Source organism: Pseudopipra pipra, chromosome 6 (genome assembly GCF_036250125.1).
Source record: "Pseudopipra pipra isolate bDixPip1 chromosome 6, bDixPip1.hap1, whole genome shotgun sequence".
Taxonomy (NCBI): Eukaryota; Metazoa; Chordata; class Aves; order Passeriformes; family Pipridae; genus Pseudopipra; species Pseudopipra pipra.
Genome location: NC_087554.1, coordinates 57312255 through 57333141, shown reverse-complemented (window position 1 = coordinate 57333141; position 20887 = coordinate 57312255). Strand labels below are relative to the sequence as shown.

The following is a 20887-nucleotide window of genomic DNA, read 5'->3' as shown; positions in this document are numbered from 1 at the left end:
ACTTCTGCCTGGTCTGTGATGTGTTTCTCTCATCCAGTGCTGCTAAGATCTCACTGGAACTCTGTGTCCAATTTGGGGCACCAGATTTTAATTGAGGAACAAGGGCAGAGGGACTACAGGAGGACCACACAAATGATAAAGGGTCTAGAAAATATGGTCTGTGATCACGTAAGACCAGAAAGATTTTTTTTTTCCCCCCAATGTAAAGAAAAGACATCAGAGGGAGGCAAACAGTAGTCTTCAAATACACAAAGGGTAGCAGCAGAGAGGAAGGGAATTTGCTGTGCTCCACATTCATGGCAAGCAGGTCAAGAAGCAGGATCAAAGTGCAGTAATGCAGTAGTGTACATGTTCTGATGGTTAATCACCAGCACAGGTTATTACAGCTAGGAAATTTCTATCTGGGGATATTTTTAAAAAGAGGTCGGATACTCACCTGTCATGAAGGAAGCAGGCACTGTTTGTCCTTCCTTGTGGAATGGGATAAACTAGACAATCTCTGGATCTGACCTTGTTTTCCGTGATTCATGCACCAGGGAGGTCATAGGCAGAGGTTTCTTTGAGGCTGACTGCAATGAACCTGAGGAGGAAAGGCTGGTTGTGGACAGCAGACACAGCATGGTTCAGTCAGTTTTGAGAAGGCTTTTCTGATGGGTTGTTTTTTGAAAACCCACAAAGAAGATAAGCCACTAGGAGAGCAAGAACTCCACTTTTAAGGAAGCAAATTGAGTCTCAGAAGTGAGATCAGTTGAGCTGGTTTCCTAATTTTTTTTTCCCCAAAGTGACCAGTTAACATTTCTACCCTCACCCCAAGTGTTCGCATTTTAGGCAGGGCTCAAACACAGGAGGTGATGAGTTGGGAGGAGCTCTCAAAGGCTGTGTTCAGTGGTTCTCCTTCACTTTATCAATATTGCTGGCCTTTAGTACCCAACTGTACAAACTGAGTCCAACTGTCTTCTCAGGCCAGACTCAACATATGCTTCTGCTGGCAGAAGACCAGGCCCCACAAGAAGAAAGCATGCCAGGCTGCAAAGCTGAAATGATAGGAAACCACCTTTTTTTTTTTTTTTTTTTTTGCTTTAAAGCCCACAGAGACTGGTGCCAGATCAGAGCTGGGCAACCACTGAAATAGGAAAGGGTAGTGCCAAGATCTTAGCTCCTTTCCTGGCACAGCTTCCATCAAGCATAACTTTACTTTCCTAGTAGTAGTTGGGAAGGAAGACAAATATATAAGCACTACCTTATGCTTTCTCCACCTGGTCTTCTCTTGGGCTGTACCAGTAGCTCAATCCTAACTAAGAGAGAACACTCCCCAGTCTTATACTGGAAGACATTTTAAAACAACATCTTTGCAGTTCAAGTCTGCTTTGCTGCCATGAAGAGCAAGCACATGCATGTACACACTTGTTAAAGACATTACACGAGCCATACAAATCCAACAGGACTTCAGTCAAAGTCAAGGGACAAGACATGTCTTTGTCCTGCCAAGTCCACAGCAAAGCTCAAAATACCTTGCTCCAGCCAAGTTCCACAAACAAGAGAGAAAGAAAAATCCTTCTCCTCTGGTTACCCTCTAGTTCTGTTCCTGAGCAGTATTCTCCATCCATACTCTTAGCCCTGACCCATAGGGCTTCTCCTGGAGGAGAAAGGAGAGAAATTAATTCCTCACAGCTGGGTCTGTCCTGAAATGCCTTGATCTCAGGACAGGCAGCTGTAGTCTTTCTGGCCAGAAAGGGAGGGTTAACTCCTACCCTGCCAAAGTTCACATGGACAACATCCAAAGTGATCTTCTTGCCTTTAGCTTTCCCAAGTGGACACATTCCAGCCTGGGTGAGATGTATATCCATATCCATATGTATACACATAAATGACATCCCTATACCTCTGCCTTCCCTAGGGCACATGGATGAACCCAGCCACTTCCTAGGTGCTATGATCCTCCAGGGATATTTTATGCAAATGGTTTAACGAGCATAATTGCAAAGGGTTTGCATACAGGCATAAACTTAGCGCAAGTGCACAGCCAGAGCTCAAAAGCAAAAAATCCTGGCCCAGAGGGCTGGGAATGAGGAGGTGTGGGATGCCGGCACTCCACCCTGCCTGAGACTGGCGGTGAGCGCATCCCTCCCCTGCCAGAGGGACCGATGTTCTCCAGTCGTGTCCCCTGTGCAGGATGAGTAACTGCTGGCTGCAAGCTCAAACCCCAGTTAAAGTCAAGCATGAGCTTTCTCAGCCCTATTTCCACCCCTCTTTCATGCACAGCCCCTGATTCCCACTTGCTACCATCAGCTGGGGTCGCCAGAGAAAGGAGAAGGAGCAGCAGCAGGAGGAAGCGAGGGAGCAGCAATGGGAAGATATTTACGTTTTTTTTTAATCTGGATCTCAACAGCTATTGTTTTGGTAGGGAGGGAGCAAAAGAGCAGCACCTCAAAGCTTGTGCTCGCATAGGGAAATTTATATCAACGCCCCCTGAGCAGCAGGCAGGTGCCTGCCCGCACGGGACTGCATGGACATCCCCGCGACCCGCAAAGGCACGGGGACCATTTTCTGGGGAAGGTGAGGGGAGGATGACCCTGCAGTGGGGAAGGAAAGGTCTTGGCCTCACCAGTGGAAAAAGGATGGCTGCTGGCGCAGGGTGCAGCCAGATGCAGGCCGGCCGGGAGAGGCGGCGGGTTGGGTGACAGCAGGCTGGGCTGCAGGTGTGGCTGTAAGAGGAGACACGTTACACTTGGCAGCCGGGGCCTCGAGCAGGCCTTGGAGCGTGCAGCTGATTGGGAATGAGTTATGGAGCCAGCCGCCTCCAGCGTGCTTGCTCAGAGTGGGGGAAGCCCAGTCCTGCGAGCTGTCCTGTGTCAGGGGTCCAGAGCCTGGGAAATGTTGCAGGAAGAAGGGAGCAAATCCTGCCACTGCACTCCTGGATGCAGAAGTTTGGCGTCCTGTTGGAAGTGACTGAGGCACCCAAAGGCTGCACAGGATATTTTGCTTTTCATCTTACCCAACTTCATCTCCCTCCAGATGCTAGAGGGAGGCAGCCCTAGTAGGAAGGGGAGGCTGTGACAGAGGCTGTGACTGTCCTCCTTCTGGGCTGATCTGATGCAGATTGTCCAAGCTGTGAGTGATGGCTCCTCTTAGCCTTGCTGGGCATTCACCTCCAGATCTGGCCACCAGGCTTTTTTAAAAGCTCAACAGTCATTTGTTAAGAAATACTTTTGCTGCATTACCTGAAAACCATTACTATATCTGTGCTTAACTGTAATGAAACAACTTTCCATACCCAAAGAAGAATAGAGTGAAATTCCACAGCACTTGAAAAATAATAACCACGGCGAGAGAACTAAGGAGTTCAGGCTGAAAATGGGGCTGCAGCACCGAGAAGAATAAAATGAAAATTTCCCCAAGCAGAGAGAATTCCTGGAAATAGCTGCACCTCCCCTCTCTGCTCCTGTGAAGTCAGGTTACAGCGAGAAAAGGCATTTTAAAATAGCACCAGAGTTTTTGAGTACTGTAGAATATTTACAAAGGCGAAACCAAAGCACAAAAAGAGCACGCACTGTGCTCAAGGTAACAAAGAAATTCTGTGATGCAGCAGGTAACCGAGCTTGGCTCTGTAGAGACCAAGCATATGCAGTAACTACTGGATCATCTTTCTTCTGTATTACATTTACTTAGCTTGGTGATAAAAATATATGTCTTCCTCCACAGGCATATTGACCGCATAATGCTGAAGGTAGATTGTGAGGTTTTATGTTTGTTTATGATGATACATGAAAACAAAATACCTGTCTTGCAAAATATTTTGGCTGCCATCCACCACAAAATAATCTTCAGGCAGAAAGCTTGTCTAAGAAACTCCTTCCCTTCAGCCACCAGAAAAAGCAGTTAAAAACTAAAGAGAATTTGTCTGTCCATTTAGAAGCCAGCAAGCAGCTCAAAGAGTATGGGCTCAGCAGAGTGTCTGATCAGCAAAAGGTAGCAGCTTCAAAATAACACCTCAACCCACTGTGACAGCCCTCCCTCAGCTCCCCCCTCTTTCCCTCTGCCGCCTTCTAAAGGTGGTTATCCCAGAGGTTATCTTAACCAAAAAAATGCTTGAGTGCAGTTATGTTGGGAGGCACAGTTTCAAAGAGAGGACACATAAAATAATTAAAAGCAATATTCACTGCTCCACTTCAGAGAGCTCCTGTTTGAGCTCCGGAGGGATGAGAGGGAAAGTAAGGGATGCTTCCTGGAGAGCAAGTAAGGTGAACCAGGACAGCAGAGGGGTAGGCTTAGGACAGTGGGGAGACAGGAAACTGGAGCAGATTGTGGCAAGTGGGAGACATGGTGGGGAAGGAGAAGCAGGTCTGTAGGTGGGGAAGCAGGAAAGCAAGGGGAGCGGGGCGGACAAGAGGATTTTGGAGAGCGGCTGGCCAGCTGGCACACATATAGCAGCTGCTGCTGTGTCAGCCTAGGAGAGTAGCTGCAGCTGCACGCTGGCCATGAATAGCAGAGGAGCAGCGTGCCGGCTGGCTGCTGGAGGGACGGGGGGCAGCCGGGGTGCTGAAAAGGCAGGGGGAGGCTCTGTGAAAGGTTTTCTGCGCAGGGGAACGTGACAGCCCTTTGATTTCTGAGCTGTTTGTTCTCCAATTGTCCCCTCCGGTGGATGATCAGTAGTAAGGAGTTAAATGGGGAAGGGGGGGAGGGAGAGAAACAGAAGGAAAACTTAGGTCCTAAATGCAGATCTGGGCTTTGATAGTGTATCCATAGTATGCAGTTGTCTGCATGTATAGCTTTCATAGTTGTCAGCAGGGATCAAAATCACAGGGTGCTTAAACTAAAGGAGAAATCTCTGCTCAGTTACTCTCATACTTGTTTGAGCCACCACTGGAGGAGGACATGATCCCACCACTTGGCCATCTGCTCTGTGCAGCACACATGTCACTGGGAGCACTCTAAAAGCCATCCTGTGTGAACTCTTCCCGCGCCGTGGGTTCACGCACCCTTTGTGCCTTTACATGAGTGTGGGTGTGCACACCCCGTGCACTGCTCCACAGCCGTGTGTGCACGCACCATGGGTGGTCCTACACAGCTGTGGGTGTGTGCACCCCACACGCTCCTCTGGGGCCGTGGGTGCTCCAACCCTCAGTGTTCCTCTACAATCACAGGTGCACCCACCCCATACGCTCCTCCACAGCTGCAAGACCATGCACTATGCATGCTCTTCCACTGCTGTGGATGATCCTATACCATGTTCTCTTCCACACCTACATCTGCACACACCATGCATCTACATGACTGCAGGCACAGCCAACCAGTGCAGTCCTCCATGACTGTGGGTGCATAGTGTTCCTCCACGGCTGTCGGCCATCCCATCCTGAGCACTCCTCCACAGCTGTAAGTAATCCCACCCTGAACACTCCACAGCTGTAAGTGACCGCACCCTGAGCACTCCTCTAGGTGATCCTATCTAAAGCGCTTCTTGACAGTTGTAGGTGATCCCACACTCTTCCACAGCTGTGCCAACTCCTGCATTGCCGGGGTGCTCCCACCCCAAGCATTCCTTGGTTGTGTGTACTCTTCCATGCCCATCTGTGCATACGCCCTGGGCAGTTCCACACGAGCGTGGGCGCACGCACCGCGTGCTCCCCTGCAACCAGAGGTACATCCACCCTACGCCCTCCTCCACGCCGCGGGCACACACCCCCATCCCAGGGCTATCCCTCTAACACCGTGGGTGCGCGCACCCCGCATCCACCGACACGCGGAGAGCGCGTACCCCTCCCGCAGGCATCCCGCATCCCTCATCATCCCCCTCCACCACCTGGGGCCGGCGGGGCAGGGCAGGGCGGAGCGAGGGCCGCCCGCCGCCCTTTAAGAGCCGCGGCGGGAGCGGCGCTGGCCCCACCCGCTCGGCCGCGGGGCCGGGCCGTCCCCCTCATTAATATGAAGGCGGCGGCCGCGGCGGCGAATGGGTAATGAAGCTGTCACTCCGGCACCTACTTGTTGGGTGTCCGCGGAGCCGAGGCGCACAGAGGGCGAGCGGAGCCCGCGGGAGGGGAGCGGCGGCGGTGGTGGAGCGCTCCGGGCGGCCCCGCCGGCAGCCCATGCCCTGCGCCCCCCGGCGCGCTGCGGGCGGCTCCCCCGCCGCCCATGCCGCGAGCGGCCGCCGGTCCGTGGCCGGTGGGCTCGGCGGGCTCCTCTGAGGCGGCGGCGCGGAGCGGCAGCGGCAGGAGAAGGAGGAGGAGGAGGAGGCATGCGGGGCGCCGGCCGGCCGAGCCGGGCCCCCCGCGCCGCCGCGCTCGGCCTGGCGCTGCTCCTCGCCTCCTGCGTGCAGGTAGGGACGGGGCGCGGGGGGCTCCGCTCCGGCCGCGGGGCGTCCGCGGGTCCCTTCTGCGTTCTCCCCGCTCCGTTTCCACCTTGCTCATTTCTTATTTATGTATATATAATATTATATCTATCCATCTATCTGTCTGTCTCTCTGTTGAGCCCGCAGCCGGCGAAAGTTATCGCGGGGAGCCGGGGACCCGCAAGCCCCGCGCTGCCGGCGCTGCACCCCCGGCCGCGGTAGTAACGAGGCTGTCTCTCCCCTTCGGCTTTTATTTTTAGGTGTCCCGCTCCACGGGCTATTTCGAGCTGCAGCTTAACTCGGTGCGGAATGTAAACGGCGAGTTGCTCAATGGGGAATGCTGCGATGGCATGAAAAGCCCCCAGAACCAGGACTGCTCCCGGGACGAGTGCGACACTTACGTGAAAGTCTGCCTCAAGGAATATCAGGCCAAGATCACGCCGGTCGGACCCTGCAACTACGGATTCGGATCTACCCCCGTTCTCGGTGGAAATATTTTCTATTTGAACAGCAACAAATACTCCCACCAAGGCAGAACCCCCGAGACGGGCAGGATTGTTATTCCCTTCCAGTTCGCGTGGCCGGTAGGTTGATGATCGCGCTGTCGCTATCACCCTTTTTTTTGTGTGTGTGTGGTTCCCCCCCCGCCCGCTCCCGTCGGTGCCGCTCCCGCGTTAAGAGAGCGGGGCGAGCCGCCGGTGCGCAGCCTGGGCGCGGCCGCCGCCTCCCGGGGCTGCGGGGCACGGCCGGCGGAGCGGGATGCGGGGGTGGGGGGGGTGCGCAGCCCTCGCCCCTCCGAGAGGGGTGCGCGGGAGGGGGGGGATGCTGTGCAGACGCTCCGGGTAGCGGCCCGGCGGGTTGGCGGCGTGAGGGGGCTGCCGCTGCCGGAACGCGAGAGGCTAAACGAAGGGAAATTATAATAACGAGGAGTGAAAATCACCCCACCCCCGGGGGGAGCGGTGGTGGCGCGCCCGGGCCCGCGGGTGCGCGCAGCGCGGGGCTGCCCCCGGCAGGGGGCGCTGCCGCCGGGCGGGTCGCGGCGCGTGCCGCGGCTCGCGGAGGGCGCGAGCGGCCCCGGGGCGCGGGCGGGGCCGCGCGTGGCGGCGGCGGGGGGGGGGGGGGGCGGGGAGGGGTCTGTGTGGGGAGGTGTCCCCGCACCTGAGGGACCCTCACACCTGAGCTGCGAGGGGACACTCCGCACCCAGGGGACACCCCGCGCCCGGGCGAGCCCGGCGCTCCCCGTCTCCCCAGGTGGCGCGGGTTGTGGGAGCGGGGGTTGCAGCAGCCGCCGCCTCCTCCCGAAGCGCAGCCCTGCTCAGACCCCGCAAACGCCGGCTCCGTGTGTGTGTGTGGAACCCCGCGGCTGCTCTGCCCTTCCCTGCCCTCCCCTCCGTGTCTCCCGGGGGGCTCTCGGGTGCGTTGCCTCAGCCCCCGCCGCCCCGTGCGCCGCCTGACCCGCGGGGCGCATGGAATGATTTGGGTTGGAAGGGACCGTGTAGATCGTCCGGGTCTGCCACTGCCCCCCTCCATGGTCAGGGACAGTTTTCGCTGCACCGCGTTGCTCAAAGCCCCGTCCAGCCTGGCTTTGAACGCTTCCAGGGATGGGGCATCCGCAGGGGCCAGCGCTGGTCCCCGTCCTTGCAGGCTGGCGTATCCCTCCTGCTGTTTGGGGGTGCTGGGTGTGGAGAGCGGAGGGAGGGAAGGCCGGGCTCCCTGCCCGGCTGCAGGCAGGTAGGATCCTGCAGGGAGTTTCACAGCTGTTGCCCTCGGCCCTTCCAAGTGGGCCACGGGGTGGGAGCTGGCAAGTTGCGAGGCGCTGAGGAATGGGGGTGGTGCGGTGCCCGAGCGCAGAGATGCGTATCGGGAGCCGCGGTACCTGCGGGCTGCGTTTGGCACCTGGTGACTAAACAGATGAAATGGCCCTTGCTGACCTCTCTGAAACACACGTAGCTCGCGGGATCTTTGCTACTTGGAAAACGCCAGCTAGGAGCGATCAGGGGCAAAAATGCTTCACTTGCATTTCGAGCTAAAGGAAACCCACTCCACGTAAATCAGTTAACTTTCTGTGCTGCTAGGGACCTGATGCTCGTGCCTTAAGAACTGACTGTTATTTGGAGATAGGGGTTTTGCAGCAGTTACATGGTTAAAAAAATTCAGTACAACCGATAATTTTTTCTGCGCAGAGGCACTTAAGCTCTGGTTGCCAGGTTGGGGTGTTTTGATGGCCTTTGTTGGTCCTGTGGCCTGTTGAACTTGGAAACGTTCCTATTAATGTGTATAATCAATACCGTAAAAACAGGGCATTTAGAACTGTGCTCTTAAGTTGTAAGATCAAAGGGAAAATTAATATTCTTTCTTCTCTTTATTGACCATTTAATAGAGGCTTGATGAAATCGTAGACTCTTCAGTAGGAGATTGCAGTAACATTAGCACCTCAAACTTTATATGTTTTCTGCCTGAGGAAGTAAAGGTAACTTAACTCACGCTTTTATTTTGCCAGTTTCTAGTATTGCTACTTGAAACACGAGGAGAGTTTGATAATCCTTGTGGTGCAGGTCCCTAAGCCCAGCCTTCTTTGGATTTTTCTCTGTTGGAATAAGCACATTCTTACCTTGCAGCTGCCGGATATTGTTGTTCTATGCTCACCTGGTCCTAAGTAAGGCCTGTTTGACCTGCCTCTTGCAGGTGAATTAAAGCAGTGTCTCCAGTACAGGGCCCTGTCTGCTGCTATTTCTTGAGTTGTTGCCTCCAGCATTTTAAGGGAATTGAAATACTCGGGGTTTTTTCCACCATTTTTTTCTTGCAGCTGTTGCAAAGCAGCCTGTAATTTATCTAAACAGTGCCACTGCAGTCTAGTGGGTGGCTAGCTGATTTTTGGAAGGTTTACTGAATACTCTTCCAGCCTACCCATGGTTCTAAAAATAGGTTTTGGAGTAGTTGTACTTCTTAAAACAGTCTGTGGATGCACCTATGGAAAAGAAGTCCCTCCTGTATATTGTAGTTAGATCTTAACTCTTGATGTTCAGTCTGTTGATGGGGAACACAGCATCTTTGTCAGAGCTGTACATAAGCTGTGTAGACTCTGCAAGGACAGGCTTAATTGTAATGCTAGTTTAACACAAGGGGCTTTTGAAGTAGATTGAGTTCCTGGGTTAGGTTTCAACTCCCTGGGGTAATTTCAAAATTATTCTCCAGTAATATTCTCTCTCTATTCAAGTTTGCAAACAAGAAACAACAAAATGGGCATAGCCTTTTCATATGATTTTTATTTTTGCTATACAACAGTAATGAAACTATTGCTTATATAAAATGCTGGGAAGGAGCAAAAGTAAAGAGAATTGGAAATTGTGTCCTTCTGAAACAAATTTGCTTTGGTGTTGGCAGGGAGAAAAGGACTTTTTTCAGTAGTTGTAGTTTGGATTTTTAAGACTAAAAAAAATCCAACCCTAATGAAAGCCAGCATTGGTATATGTTCACTTCTTACTGAACCTCATCTGAACAATAACTCCCTCATTTAGAGACTAATGTAGTAATGTTTAAATTGCTTGAGGGAGGTTTTCTTGAAGTCTGTTTGATATTGCCGTGTCCTGAGTTAGCAGTAGCTGTAAAGCAAGTAGTTTCATGAAAAGTGATTTGTTTTGGTTTACTGATTTTCTTTTTTAATTTTACAAGGTAAAATTTTATTCCAAAATTTGGACAAGTGTCTCCTCTGTAACTCTGCAGTACCAGAGTTCAGTGACTTCTGGTGTTTGTTACAGTGTCAGTTATCCAGTTTATTCCTATTTCCTGTCTCTCTTTTTTAATATCATTAGTCTGATCTCTGATTTGCAGGAGGGAGCTTGGGACATTGCCAAAAAGTTCTTAAAATTGCTACCTTGGGATACATCATCCCCAGAAATCTGGCAGTGGGAGAGACTGAGGAACGGCTAGAACAATACAGCTGTCTTCTTCACCCACCTACCTCACATTTATTTCTTTGCCTCCTGCTGTAAAACTTGAAGCTTAATGATTGTTTGAGATTGTTAACAAACAAATGATGCAATTAAAATTTATGTGCAACTTTAAAACAAAAAAGACAGAAGAATTCCAAGTAGCTTTGAAGAATGGATTCTAATCAGTTACACAGTTTAAGTTCATTAGTCTTAGTGTTTTTTTTTTCCTAGCACAAAGCTGTTTGTTCAGACACTGAAGCTTCAGAAATACCTGGCACAGCAATATTTATCAATAGCAATTAGGTTATTGGCAGACTTTTAGATTTGGGGTTAATTGAAGGTTAGTGCTGAAAATGATGCTCTGAACTATAGACATTCTGCTGGATGGGTGGAACCATTTTTTTGTACTCCTTTGCAAGATGGCATGAAATGGAGTTGTGTGTGTGGTTTTTCCCTCCACCCTGTTCTTTCCCTCAGGGGATTCACAGCTTTTCCTGTACCATAAATATTGGTATGGCATCCATTACTTCAGTTAATTAGTCATATAGAGGAATTGTTCTGACTAGTTGTGGATGTTGAAATCATGTATTACAGTATGCATCATTAGCTCCTCTCAGCCCCTCTGTTTTCAAGATCCTACTGTGATTGACAGTCAGTGGAGTGCACATATGAGTGCTGTGTACTCTGCACTCCCCAAGTGAACCTCAGAGTTCAGGGCTTTGGAGATAAGTAGCAGAAAGAAGCATTTTCATCTCTTTTTTCCCTTAGTACTTAGCCAGGACTCTGTGTACTTATCTGAAGGAGAGGTAGTAGAGGTTCAGGCAGCCCTCACAAATTGCTTGAGTAAAGGGTGCCTTCCCCGCTAGAATTGTGCAACTAATTATTTTTGTGAGCACTATACTAAGGCTTTTTCCTATTTAGAGTGTGATTGTAGCAACACTTTCTAAACTTCTGATGTACTGTTAACTTTCAGGTAGATTAAAAATGCTTATATTTTTCATATCCAGGCTCCGTGTGAGTTTCATCCATATTCAGTCCACATGAGAGTCTCATCCAAATGCCTGGAGGGGCTCAGTCTTGATCTAAAGCATATACAGGAGCATGAACCATCAAATATGTAAAACTGCTGAGAGGATAACTTGGCTGCAGCAGTAAGTGATAAAATTCTTAGAAAGCAACCCATCTCCTCCCCTGCCAAAACCTGAGCAGGAATACTTGACCTTACAGCTTTTATTGCTTAATGGGTACAGCTTTGTGTTTGGCACTTCCACGTGTTGTCTGCTTAAGTTTAGGATTCTTCATCAAGCTCTCTCAATCCTTCTAATTTGAAAAACGAAGGTGTTCAGGCCCTGGAAGGCATCTAGCCTTGAAGCTCACTATCTGGGATCCTTGGTGCCTGTAGGGAACTAGATATAGCCTGACTGTAGGAAATGCTCTTGTCTATTTTTGTTTGGCTGGTAGATCCACAGTTGGTCTACCTCCTGTCTCAACACAGCCATCACTGCTCTCTGATCAGGATCTTGAGGCTTTGTAATGAAAATATCCTGGATTAGATTACTCGCTGCTCCCTGATGGAGTAAACATGCATCCTGTCAGCTTGGATGACAACCCTTCGGCTTAAAAATTAGGCAGGTTAAAGTTTAGCACTGGAAAAGGTCCTTCTACACAGCTGTACCAGAGGAACAGTAGGTATGTTTTTTCATAAAAAGGATTACAATTAGACAAATGAAGCATCAAGTGAGACACAGCAAGCTTTACCTGTAATTAATTGTTCTTTGCTCCATTGATGCTCTCCTTTATTAAAGTGCATGCAAAAGCACAGTTCCAAGCAAGACCTTAGGGCGGGGAATAAGAAGGAATTAAGAGCAAGACCTTCTGCCAAAATGTGAAATTCACCTGGTGTGGTGATGGGTTATAATGTACACACATCACACCCCGTTAGCAGAGGAAATCAGCGTGGAAAAATATTGTAGTTAGTAGCTGTATATTGACTATTTAACATAAATGTTTAATGTCTTCTTCGCTAGCAGCCTAAGTTTTTTTCCCCCCAGGTGGAAGGCTTTGCTGACAGCACAGAGCTTCCTTTTTTTTACTTGACTGTTTATTTATTTTGTCTCCTCCCCTGAACTTGGTGCATGATTACTGACTGCCTGATGGACTTGTCAGCAGACTCTAGGACTCCCGTGGAACTGCCATGCCAAACTGTTTCATAGTTTGCCAAAACACCTGCAGTCCTTTTACTTGTAGAGCCCTTCCCTGCTTGTTGCAGTTTATGGACAAATATATTGTGGATCTGCTGGATCCATAACATGGATCTATGTTTCCTCAGTTCTGGGGAGCTATATTAGGGAATTTGTATGCTTCCATCTGCTCGGTACTGTTTTTGATCAGAAATGAGAGATTGAGGGAATGGTTTTATTATATAAACGATATCCCTTTGGTTTCAAGTTACATAAATGCAAAGAGTAGTTCTCAGGTTTTGTTATGCTCTTTCTTAAAAGAAGATAATCAGGTGATGTTTTAGAGAGCGACTTCAGCAGTGCTGGGTAGTGACAACTCCAGTTGATTTCAATAGCAGCTGCAGGTGTCACCTCTAAAAAAGAATCAAGGCCTTAATGGTAACCACTTCAGAACCACTCTTTGAAAAAGGGATTTATTATTGGCATGCTGTGTGTGCCAGCAACTATTTGCAGCTTGCCCAGAATAGAAAGTCTAAAGACTTAAGTTTCATGTAACTATAGGAAATCTGTCTTCTAATTTTAAGCAGAAATGCTCTTTGCACTCTTAATCTTTCATGCATTGATGTCACTAAATCTAGAATTTCTTATGTCTTTGAAATAAATATGCCTCAAAGGACAGTATTCTCCTAACTATTTAAACTTTATACCTCAAAGTTCTGGAGGGGTTTTTGAATGTCACAGAGATGGTCAGATAGTAAAGAACACTTCTATTTATACTCCTTGAAAGCTTCCTTAAATAAACACCTGCTTATTTATTGGAAACATTGAGGCTGAAGTTAAAACTTGCAGACAAACTCCCTCACCTCCCAGCCACTGAGAGTGGGTATTCTTGTATACCTCTAGTTGACTTTCTAATCTTTATTCCAGAAGGTGCTCCAGCCAGCCTATCTGTGAAATGCTACACTCCTAGCCACACAGCTGGTGTGGGCATTAAATCTTTGACTGAAAATGGAATAGGTATTAAAGTAGTCAGGATTACTCTTACAGTAGAGGATATGAGCTGGAGAAGAGGGTGAAGTAGAAGCAGAGCATGTTTGAGTCACTGCAGGGCAGCGGAGGCTTTATAGCACTTTCTCTGGACTGTTTGAAGATGTTTCAAATCCTGTTTTCTCAAAAAAAAAAGTTTGCATATGAAAGGTTTGCTGAAAACATGACTACTTGTAGCTTTAATCTTAAACTTTATCTAGAGCATAGTTGTTTGGGGTAAGACCGTAATTGGTTGTGTTATATCAGACTTGTGATATTTGGCCTAACTGGGCTGCATTCCCACTGTATTGTAGGCAGCCTGAGTGATCCTGTGAAGTTCAAGTGTTAGTGTAGATGTTGGGGAACTTTGTGTGGCCAAAGCTACATTCTGTGTTTGATGCTATTGCTTGTGTTCCTGGTAAAAGTCCAGCTCACTTTGAATTACTACTGGAGTTCATTGGATGTCAGCACAAAAGCTGCAAAAATTAAGCTTCTGCCAAACAGTAAATTATGGGAAACAAGTACGTTTTCTGGATGTAAAAAATGCCAAAACAGTGTAGTGAGTGAGTTTTTAATCTATTTGTTGTTAATCTGTACTGTTGCCACAAAATTTTTCTTGCATGAGATGGATTGTATTTGAGACAGATATGTAGGGTAAATTGTGATTTTGTTTTTTAACCTTTAAAGTTACTTTTGTGCTGTCCCTGTGGGCCAGTGACTGTCTGACCCCTCTGTTGAGCGATGCCATTGAGTCACTGTGTGTAAGTGAGATGAGTGGAATTCATCCTTTTTGTGTAGTCTGACTCCTCTTGTTTTTCCTCTAGGTGTTGATTTGTGTGAGTGTTGGCTCTGGAGTACATGCTATGAACATACTTTAAAAACTACTCTAAGTTCATAAAGCAGCTATGATCACACCGTATTCTTAGTCATCTGCAGACACTTTACGTTATTGTGTGCCAGAAAGCTTCCCTCCCCTCTCTTCTGAAAACAAGCCCAATGTTTTGTCAACTCTGTGTGGGTCCTGTTTGCATTGCCTGCTCTAGTTCAGAGCTGCTTAGCCTGCTGAGGAGACTAGAAAGTGACCCTCTCTTTTCTGCCAGCACACACATTTACTTTCCCTCCTTCCTTTCCAGTTCTAGCTACTAATAATCCTCTGATCTGGAAGGAGCTTGAGAGCATCAATTTGGAAGGAGAGGCTCTGCCTCAAGGAGTGAGGAATAAGGGTATAATGGCATTGCTTCTGGCTCCTTAATGCTTAGCCATTTGCTTACCTGAAGGATAGTTGCTACTGTTCCTTGGCAGTAACTCCAGCCCTCCCTTCCTCTTCTGCACTGTGATAAACCTTTGATGGTCATCCTCTGGTCTGGCTTCTGATTAGTGGGTGTCTAAAACAGGTCAGTCTTTGGTCAGAGGTGACTGTTGGCAGTGGTGTCTGCCAAGTTCATTCAGTGTTTCTGAGCTGCACATTCAGGTCTCACGTGAGAGCTGAACACCCACATCAGGTGGGGCCTGAACACCCCCACCCCACCACTGCCCCCAGGGGGTGGGAAGTGAACCAGTGTGGGTACCTAAGAGCATCTCTGCTAGTTCATGTTGGGCAGGACTGAACTTCTGCCTCCTGTGGGGTGAGGGGGCTCTGAGAGCTGCTCCTTCCCCTCTGTACACCCAGGAAGACCTGTTGGGATGGAGAGAGCTGAAGAGAGTGCTGTGATGGCTCTTGTGTAGAACCACCTTGTGTCAGGGAGGGGTGACCATCCTTGATTTAACCACAGACTTGTGGTGTCTTTGCTTACTGTACAAGAAAAAATACTGTATATAAAACTTAATGGTTAAAGGTGCTCTCTTAAGTGGAGACTCTGTCCATTGATAATACAGACAAGCAGTGATGTAGACTAGGACTAAACAGATGAGTTTATTTTTTTTAATTACTCCAATGCCTTGGGCTTTTTCTTCTGGTCTGATGGCCAGATTTTGCTTAAAGGTGTTTAAATTTAGAAATCTGATGTGTGCAACATGGTAGATACACTTCACCATCACCAAAGATTTAAATACCATCTGGCTCTGAGAGAAATGCTTGCTATTTACCTGAAATGTCTCTACTGCTGCTTTTGATATTAAGCATTTTTTTTTTGTAATCATATTTGTGGAATGTTTTACAGTTATAAAATCTTGTTTTTCAAGAGTTGAGCTATACCTTATGCTCATTTATTAAACTTTATTTTCAAGGGTTTTCTTTAGAGTCATAGTAGTTAGCCTTTAATTTGTATATAAGGGAGAAAAGTTAAATGTTTATTTTATTAGTTGCTGTTTCAGATGCTAAATAAAATGTATAAAGCATATTTAACATGAAGATCTTCTGATAACAAGAACTCTGAGCTGAAACACATAGCAAGCCTTGATTTTTATCTGTGGTTGAAATGACTGTTTGCTTCTCAAGAGCAGTTAGAATGCTATATTAGATGGAAGGGGCAAGGCATTTCAAGGCTAAATGACAATCTTAGTCTTACTTGATTAGAGCTTGCTGAGGTTGCTAAGAAACAGCCTAATAGTCCTTGAGTAAGCAATTATATGCCCCTTGGACAGATGCACAGGTGCTCATTCTCTGAAGTTGTTTTTTTTTTTTTTTTTTTTTTTTAAATCTGAGATAAGACTGGAGTATTAGTACATAAACTGCAATCTGTTTACATCCTGCTTCGGGCTTGAAAGTCCTGATTTTATATATTTGTTGTTCCCAGCAGGATGTGTTCTGGTGGGTTTTGTTTAGTATGTTACTAATTGATTATTATTATTATTATGCTTAAATTGTTCTTGCAATGCCTCATCTAGTTCCAGACAGTCCACTAGGTCTTTAGTCTCTCCAGTACTTTTCTAGTACTGTGAACACACCAGCTTAAGTAACTCTAGGCATCTAAAGTTCAGATTGGATAGTTTTTACATTTTTAAAACTTAGTGAGTAGGCAATAGTAATATTGATGCTGTAGAGCTGAAATGTCTACCTTAAAACCCAATCTATGTTTTTAATGTAAAAGGTCCTGGATTGCAGTTGAAAAACTTTAAGTTCTAATTAGGGAACTTCTTCATACTTGGAAGACTTGATTGACATGTGCTTTGAGCAGTAAGTTGAGAAATACTTAAATAGCTTAATTATTGATCTACTCCAGTCAAGACTGAAGTATAAGTCTTCTGGAGTGTTCAGTTTTTGGTACCACTTACTGTTCTTACTATTGATTGAGGACAATTCTAACAGCACTGCTTTGGTAACCTATGCTGCTGCTTAATAGGTTTTAGTGGCAGTTTCTTTCTCTTACACCATGTAGAAAAAAAAACACAACCAAAAAAACCCCCAAAAAACCCCAAACCAACCAACCAAAAATCCACAAACAAAAAACCAAAAAAAATTGTGCTTTTTATGGTTTTGATTCCCTTATGTTACAATAACATGATTTTCCTTGTATCACAACATGGAATTTTTACTGTAACTGGCTACATGCAATCTGCAAAGTCTAGAAGTCTGACCATGCTTACTTGAACTGTTAAGAGCAAGTATAGCTGTCTGTTGCCCCTCAGTAATGACTAGATTTTGTACACAACAATGACCTGATAGCACCCTTGTGTTGGTTATAAACTGTTGTTTAAATCATATGTTTATATATAGGCCCCAAATATTTTAGTATTGTATTTGGCCATTGGAGACCTTTGTAGAACAGAGTGTTGTTTCCGTGCTTCATCCCCACGTATTGGTGCTTTCTCCTACCAGAAAGTGAAGAAGGGAAGGAAGTAGGGAAACTGAAATGTTTAGACTTGGATGCACACCTAAGGTGTTGGTTGTCAAATATTTAGTGCTCCTGCAGTGCCTTCTGATGTTTGCTGTTAAGTAACCCTGATAACTTCAGGGCTGTATGGTTTATATCTTGTAGTCTCTTCACATCCCTCTTGTTCTGTAAGAGGTGAGGGGTAAGGTGGTTGCCCCTTGATTGTCACAGGGCTTAGACAGAAGTACAAACTGTTGCATATTAACTGATCTCAAGCTGTTCATATTTACTCCTAGATCACTGCAAACATGAGGTAAACAAGATAAGCTTTAGCTGGCATGAAGCAATAGTCTTGACTTGTGGTAGCTTGCTATCAGCAATAATGTCTGTCCCTGAGCCTTTAGGATGGATTTTCAAGATTTGGTAGCCTGTGAAACTTCAGCTTGACAAGGAGTCTGGAGAAGTCAGAACAGCAGAGTGAGTGGTAAATGAAGTACTGAAACTGTAAAATAGTCACTAGTACCTACTTTTGAGATACAAGTCCAGCTTTGGACTAGCAAAACTAGTCTCCAGGTTTTGCTAATATTAGCTTACTTTAGATGGCTTCCTTCTGTTCTCCATTGATACTCATCCTTATGAGGAAAGAGTGTAACATTGTTACCCACCAGAGGAGTAACTAGGGGTCAACAGTGAAATTAATTTGAAGACTTGGTGAGATAATATGCCTTTCATAGCTTCCAGATCCATGTCAATGGGAGGAGAAGGGTGGAAAGAAATAGAGAAGCATTCTGAATTTACATGCTTAGAGTAAATTTACAGGGCAAGTGCTTACTTTCAAAGGCTGTTTCATGTGCTTTGCTACACTTGTTACACTTTCCTTCCAAAGGTGTGTCCGTTTGTGAGGTTTGTCTGAGTTGTAGTAGTAAAAAGCTGTATCAGATTCCCCTCCAGCTTACGTGAATATGAAAGATATGATTGGTTATTAAAGTTCTGATGCTGCTTTGTTATGGTGGGATTGATCATGGCTGTTGTCATATATTCAAATAGATGCCGTGGAATTGTGGGCTACCTATGCTATTGCTGTAAGCAACTAATTTTTAAGAGTAATTAAATACAATGTAGTGGTTGGTGCTGCAAGCATGTGATAAAGATTTACTGTAGCCATAAAGTATTGTTCAGAAGATTCAGTCTTGCTGCTGGAATATGATACAAGATTTTGTTTCAGGAACATATTTATAGACTTATTTTTTCCCAACTAAACTTTGCCTCTACCATGTGTATTTAAATGTGTGCATAGTCCCTGTTTAATCCTTTATTCAAGTTTCTTGCATGAGTTGGATCTGCATGAAAGAACTTGCACCCACTCTTAGAGTGGTGACTCCTACTTTTCTGCTCAACTTCTTCCTGCAAATGTACAGAGAACTAAAATAAGGTGTTTTCTATCTGTTGACTTCTCTGCCAGCCTCTTTACCATTTGCAGAATTTGAAAACTGAGCTGGTGTTTCACTCAGGGCTGAAATGAAGGACAGATTATGTGTGTTATTCCTTTTCTCTGGATTAATGACACTCCTGTTACTAGCCACGAGCAGATCTACAATCTGTTTGATAAGTCTCTTGTGAAAATGTGAAGTTCAAATTGACTGAAGCTGTCGTGTGACTCAAGTAGCAATAAAACTGAGACACTTGTGTTGCTTTATGCTGAGAAGCTCTGTAATGATAGCTGTGCTCAGAGCCCAGCATTGGAATGTGTCTTGTTTGGATCTGTATGAATATTTGATCAGTCAGGGGTTGCTGTTAGTGTGGGCCAGTGGAGTCTTTATCTCATTTGTCCTCTTTCAGCTGTGACTGCTGCTGCCCAAGTAGCTCTAGAGGTGACTCAGTTGGGTAGGACTGATGAGAGAGTTGAAGAGGACTTAGAAAAACGATGCTGTAATCCCCACTCCCTTAGGAGCAGAGGTTGAGTGTGGGCCTCTCCTCTTCCTAAGGCAAGATATCTAGGCTCATTAGCTGGAATTGGTTTTGTGGGCATTTGCTTTTTCAAAAACAAAGGGAAAGATTGCAGTGCTATCAGCAGCTAACAATATTTAAAAGGGGTAAGATTAAAACACTACTCTCTGTTCCTGGGAACTTTGCATACACAGAACTTGGGGGCATATCTTTTTTTTTTAATGTATTTGCTTACCTTCTTAGTATGCATATTTCCAATACAAAAGAGTGCATGCAGGTGTTCTGTGTTTAGAACAATAATTAAAGTATGTTATTACATAGTTAGCTTAATTCCCTCTTGACTTCAAGTTGAAATTATAATGATGCATGGCTTGAAGTGCCCAGAGGACACTAATACCCATGCCACATGGAGCACAGAGGGGAGGGGAAGAGCAGTATTAATTACTAGTTCATCTTTGAATTCTAAATATTAGCATAAAACAAGTCTTGCACTAACCGTTAATGGGTCTTCATGGTTGTTACACACACTTCAAAAGAGACAATCTAGCTACACTTTCATTAATGCAACAAGAAAGTGTATGTATAGTGGGCTCAATTTATCTTGGACTTCTTCCAAAACTTTAGGAAAAGAGTAGGACGTGGATATTTGGTTAATATCAAGTTTGTCTGAAGCAGTTCAAAGGTGGTAGCAGGGCTGAAAGCTTCTGCTGAAATCTAATAGAAGGAAGCTGAGATGGTACCCAACTGTCTGCCTGGTGTTGTACATGTCTCTTTATAAAAGGCCTTTTTCTCTGTTCTCTAATTTCATCAATACTTTCTTCTGTTCTTTGCTATTGGATTAGCTCAGTGGATTTCTGGAAAATGCTAGTGCTAGCTCCAGCTGTGCAGGAGAGGACTGTGTTATATTAGCTGGGAAGTCATGAAAGTATCTGAAGATGTAGCTTGTTTATTTCCTTTTATGTAATGATCAGGCAAAGTGTCTGTTTACACTTAATCCTATGACCCTCCATCTAAATCAGTGTTTTGGTTTTTTTGCTTGGTTGTTTTTTTTTGTTTGTTTGGTTAGTTGGTTTTCTGTTGTTGTCCAGTAAAACTGGATACTAACAAAAAAATCATCTACTGGAATTGCTACTCTGCTCTCTTGTGTATAATTTATGATTTAATCTCAATTTCTGATCTCAATTAAAAATCAGTACCTGGGGTTCTTCCTGTTCAGGATGGAAGAGAAGGCTGTTATTTAAGGTTCTAGCATGTTTGCAGGATTGATGCATGTGGGGATAATTTCATTTTCCTTCCTGCTGCTTCTGCTCTAGAAACTCCAGAAATGTAACCTGGAGGTGTTACACTAGGCTCTCCTGTTTGAAAGAGTTATAATACAGAGTGTGATACTTGTTTGACTGCTCTCAGGTAAGATAGTAGGATGCTGTCTCTTCCTCTTGTATGGTTGTAGTGTACCATACCAAATTCTATTGCTTTGGTTGGTAGCTGTTATATTTAAAATAGTTTTGGTGGTTGGCTGGCTTCTCTACTAATTTCTTCTAAGGTGTAGAAGGAAAGCTTGCTGATACTATTTTGTATCCCACTATGCATTCCAGAACCTCATTGGAACAGGCACATTAACACCCGTATCAAAGGCTAGCTAAACATTTGTTAGCTTTTAATCAGACTACATAAAGGTTTAGTGCACAGAGATGTGCTGGGTAAATTAACCAGCAGAGGGGAGCT

The 20887-nt window shown here is 46.0% G+C and overlaps 1 protein-coding gene across 1 annotated transcript in view; it reads left to right on the top strand.

Moving 5' to 3' along the window:
• Positions 1-5932: 5932 nt before the first annotated feature.
• The window catches only part of JAG2 (jagged canonical Notch ligand 2), a 70560-nt gene continuing 55605 nt past the window's right edge, over positions 5933-20887 (top strand). Inside the window, exons 1-2 of the mRNA XM_064659370.1 lie at positions 5933-6313; positions 6586-6909. Of these exons, the coding sequence (XP_064515440.1) occupies positions 5948-6313; positions 6586-6909 (690 nt within the window). The 5' untranslated portion in view covers positions 5933-5947. The remainder of the gene's footprint in view (positions 6314-6585; positions 6910-20887) is intronic.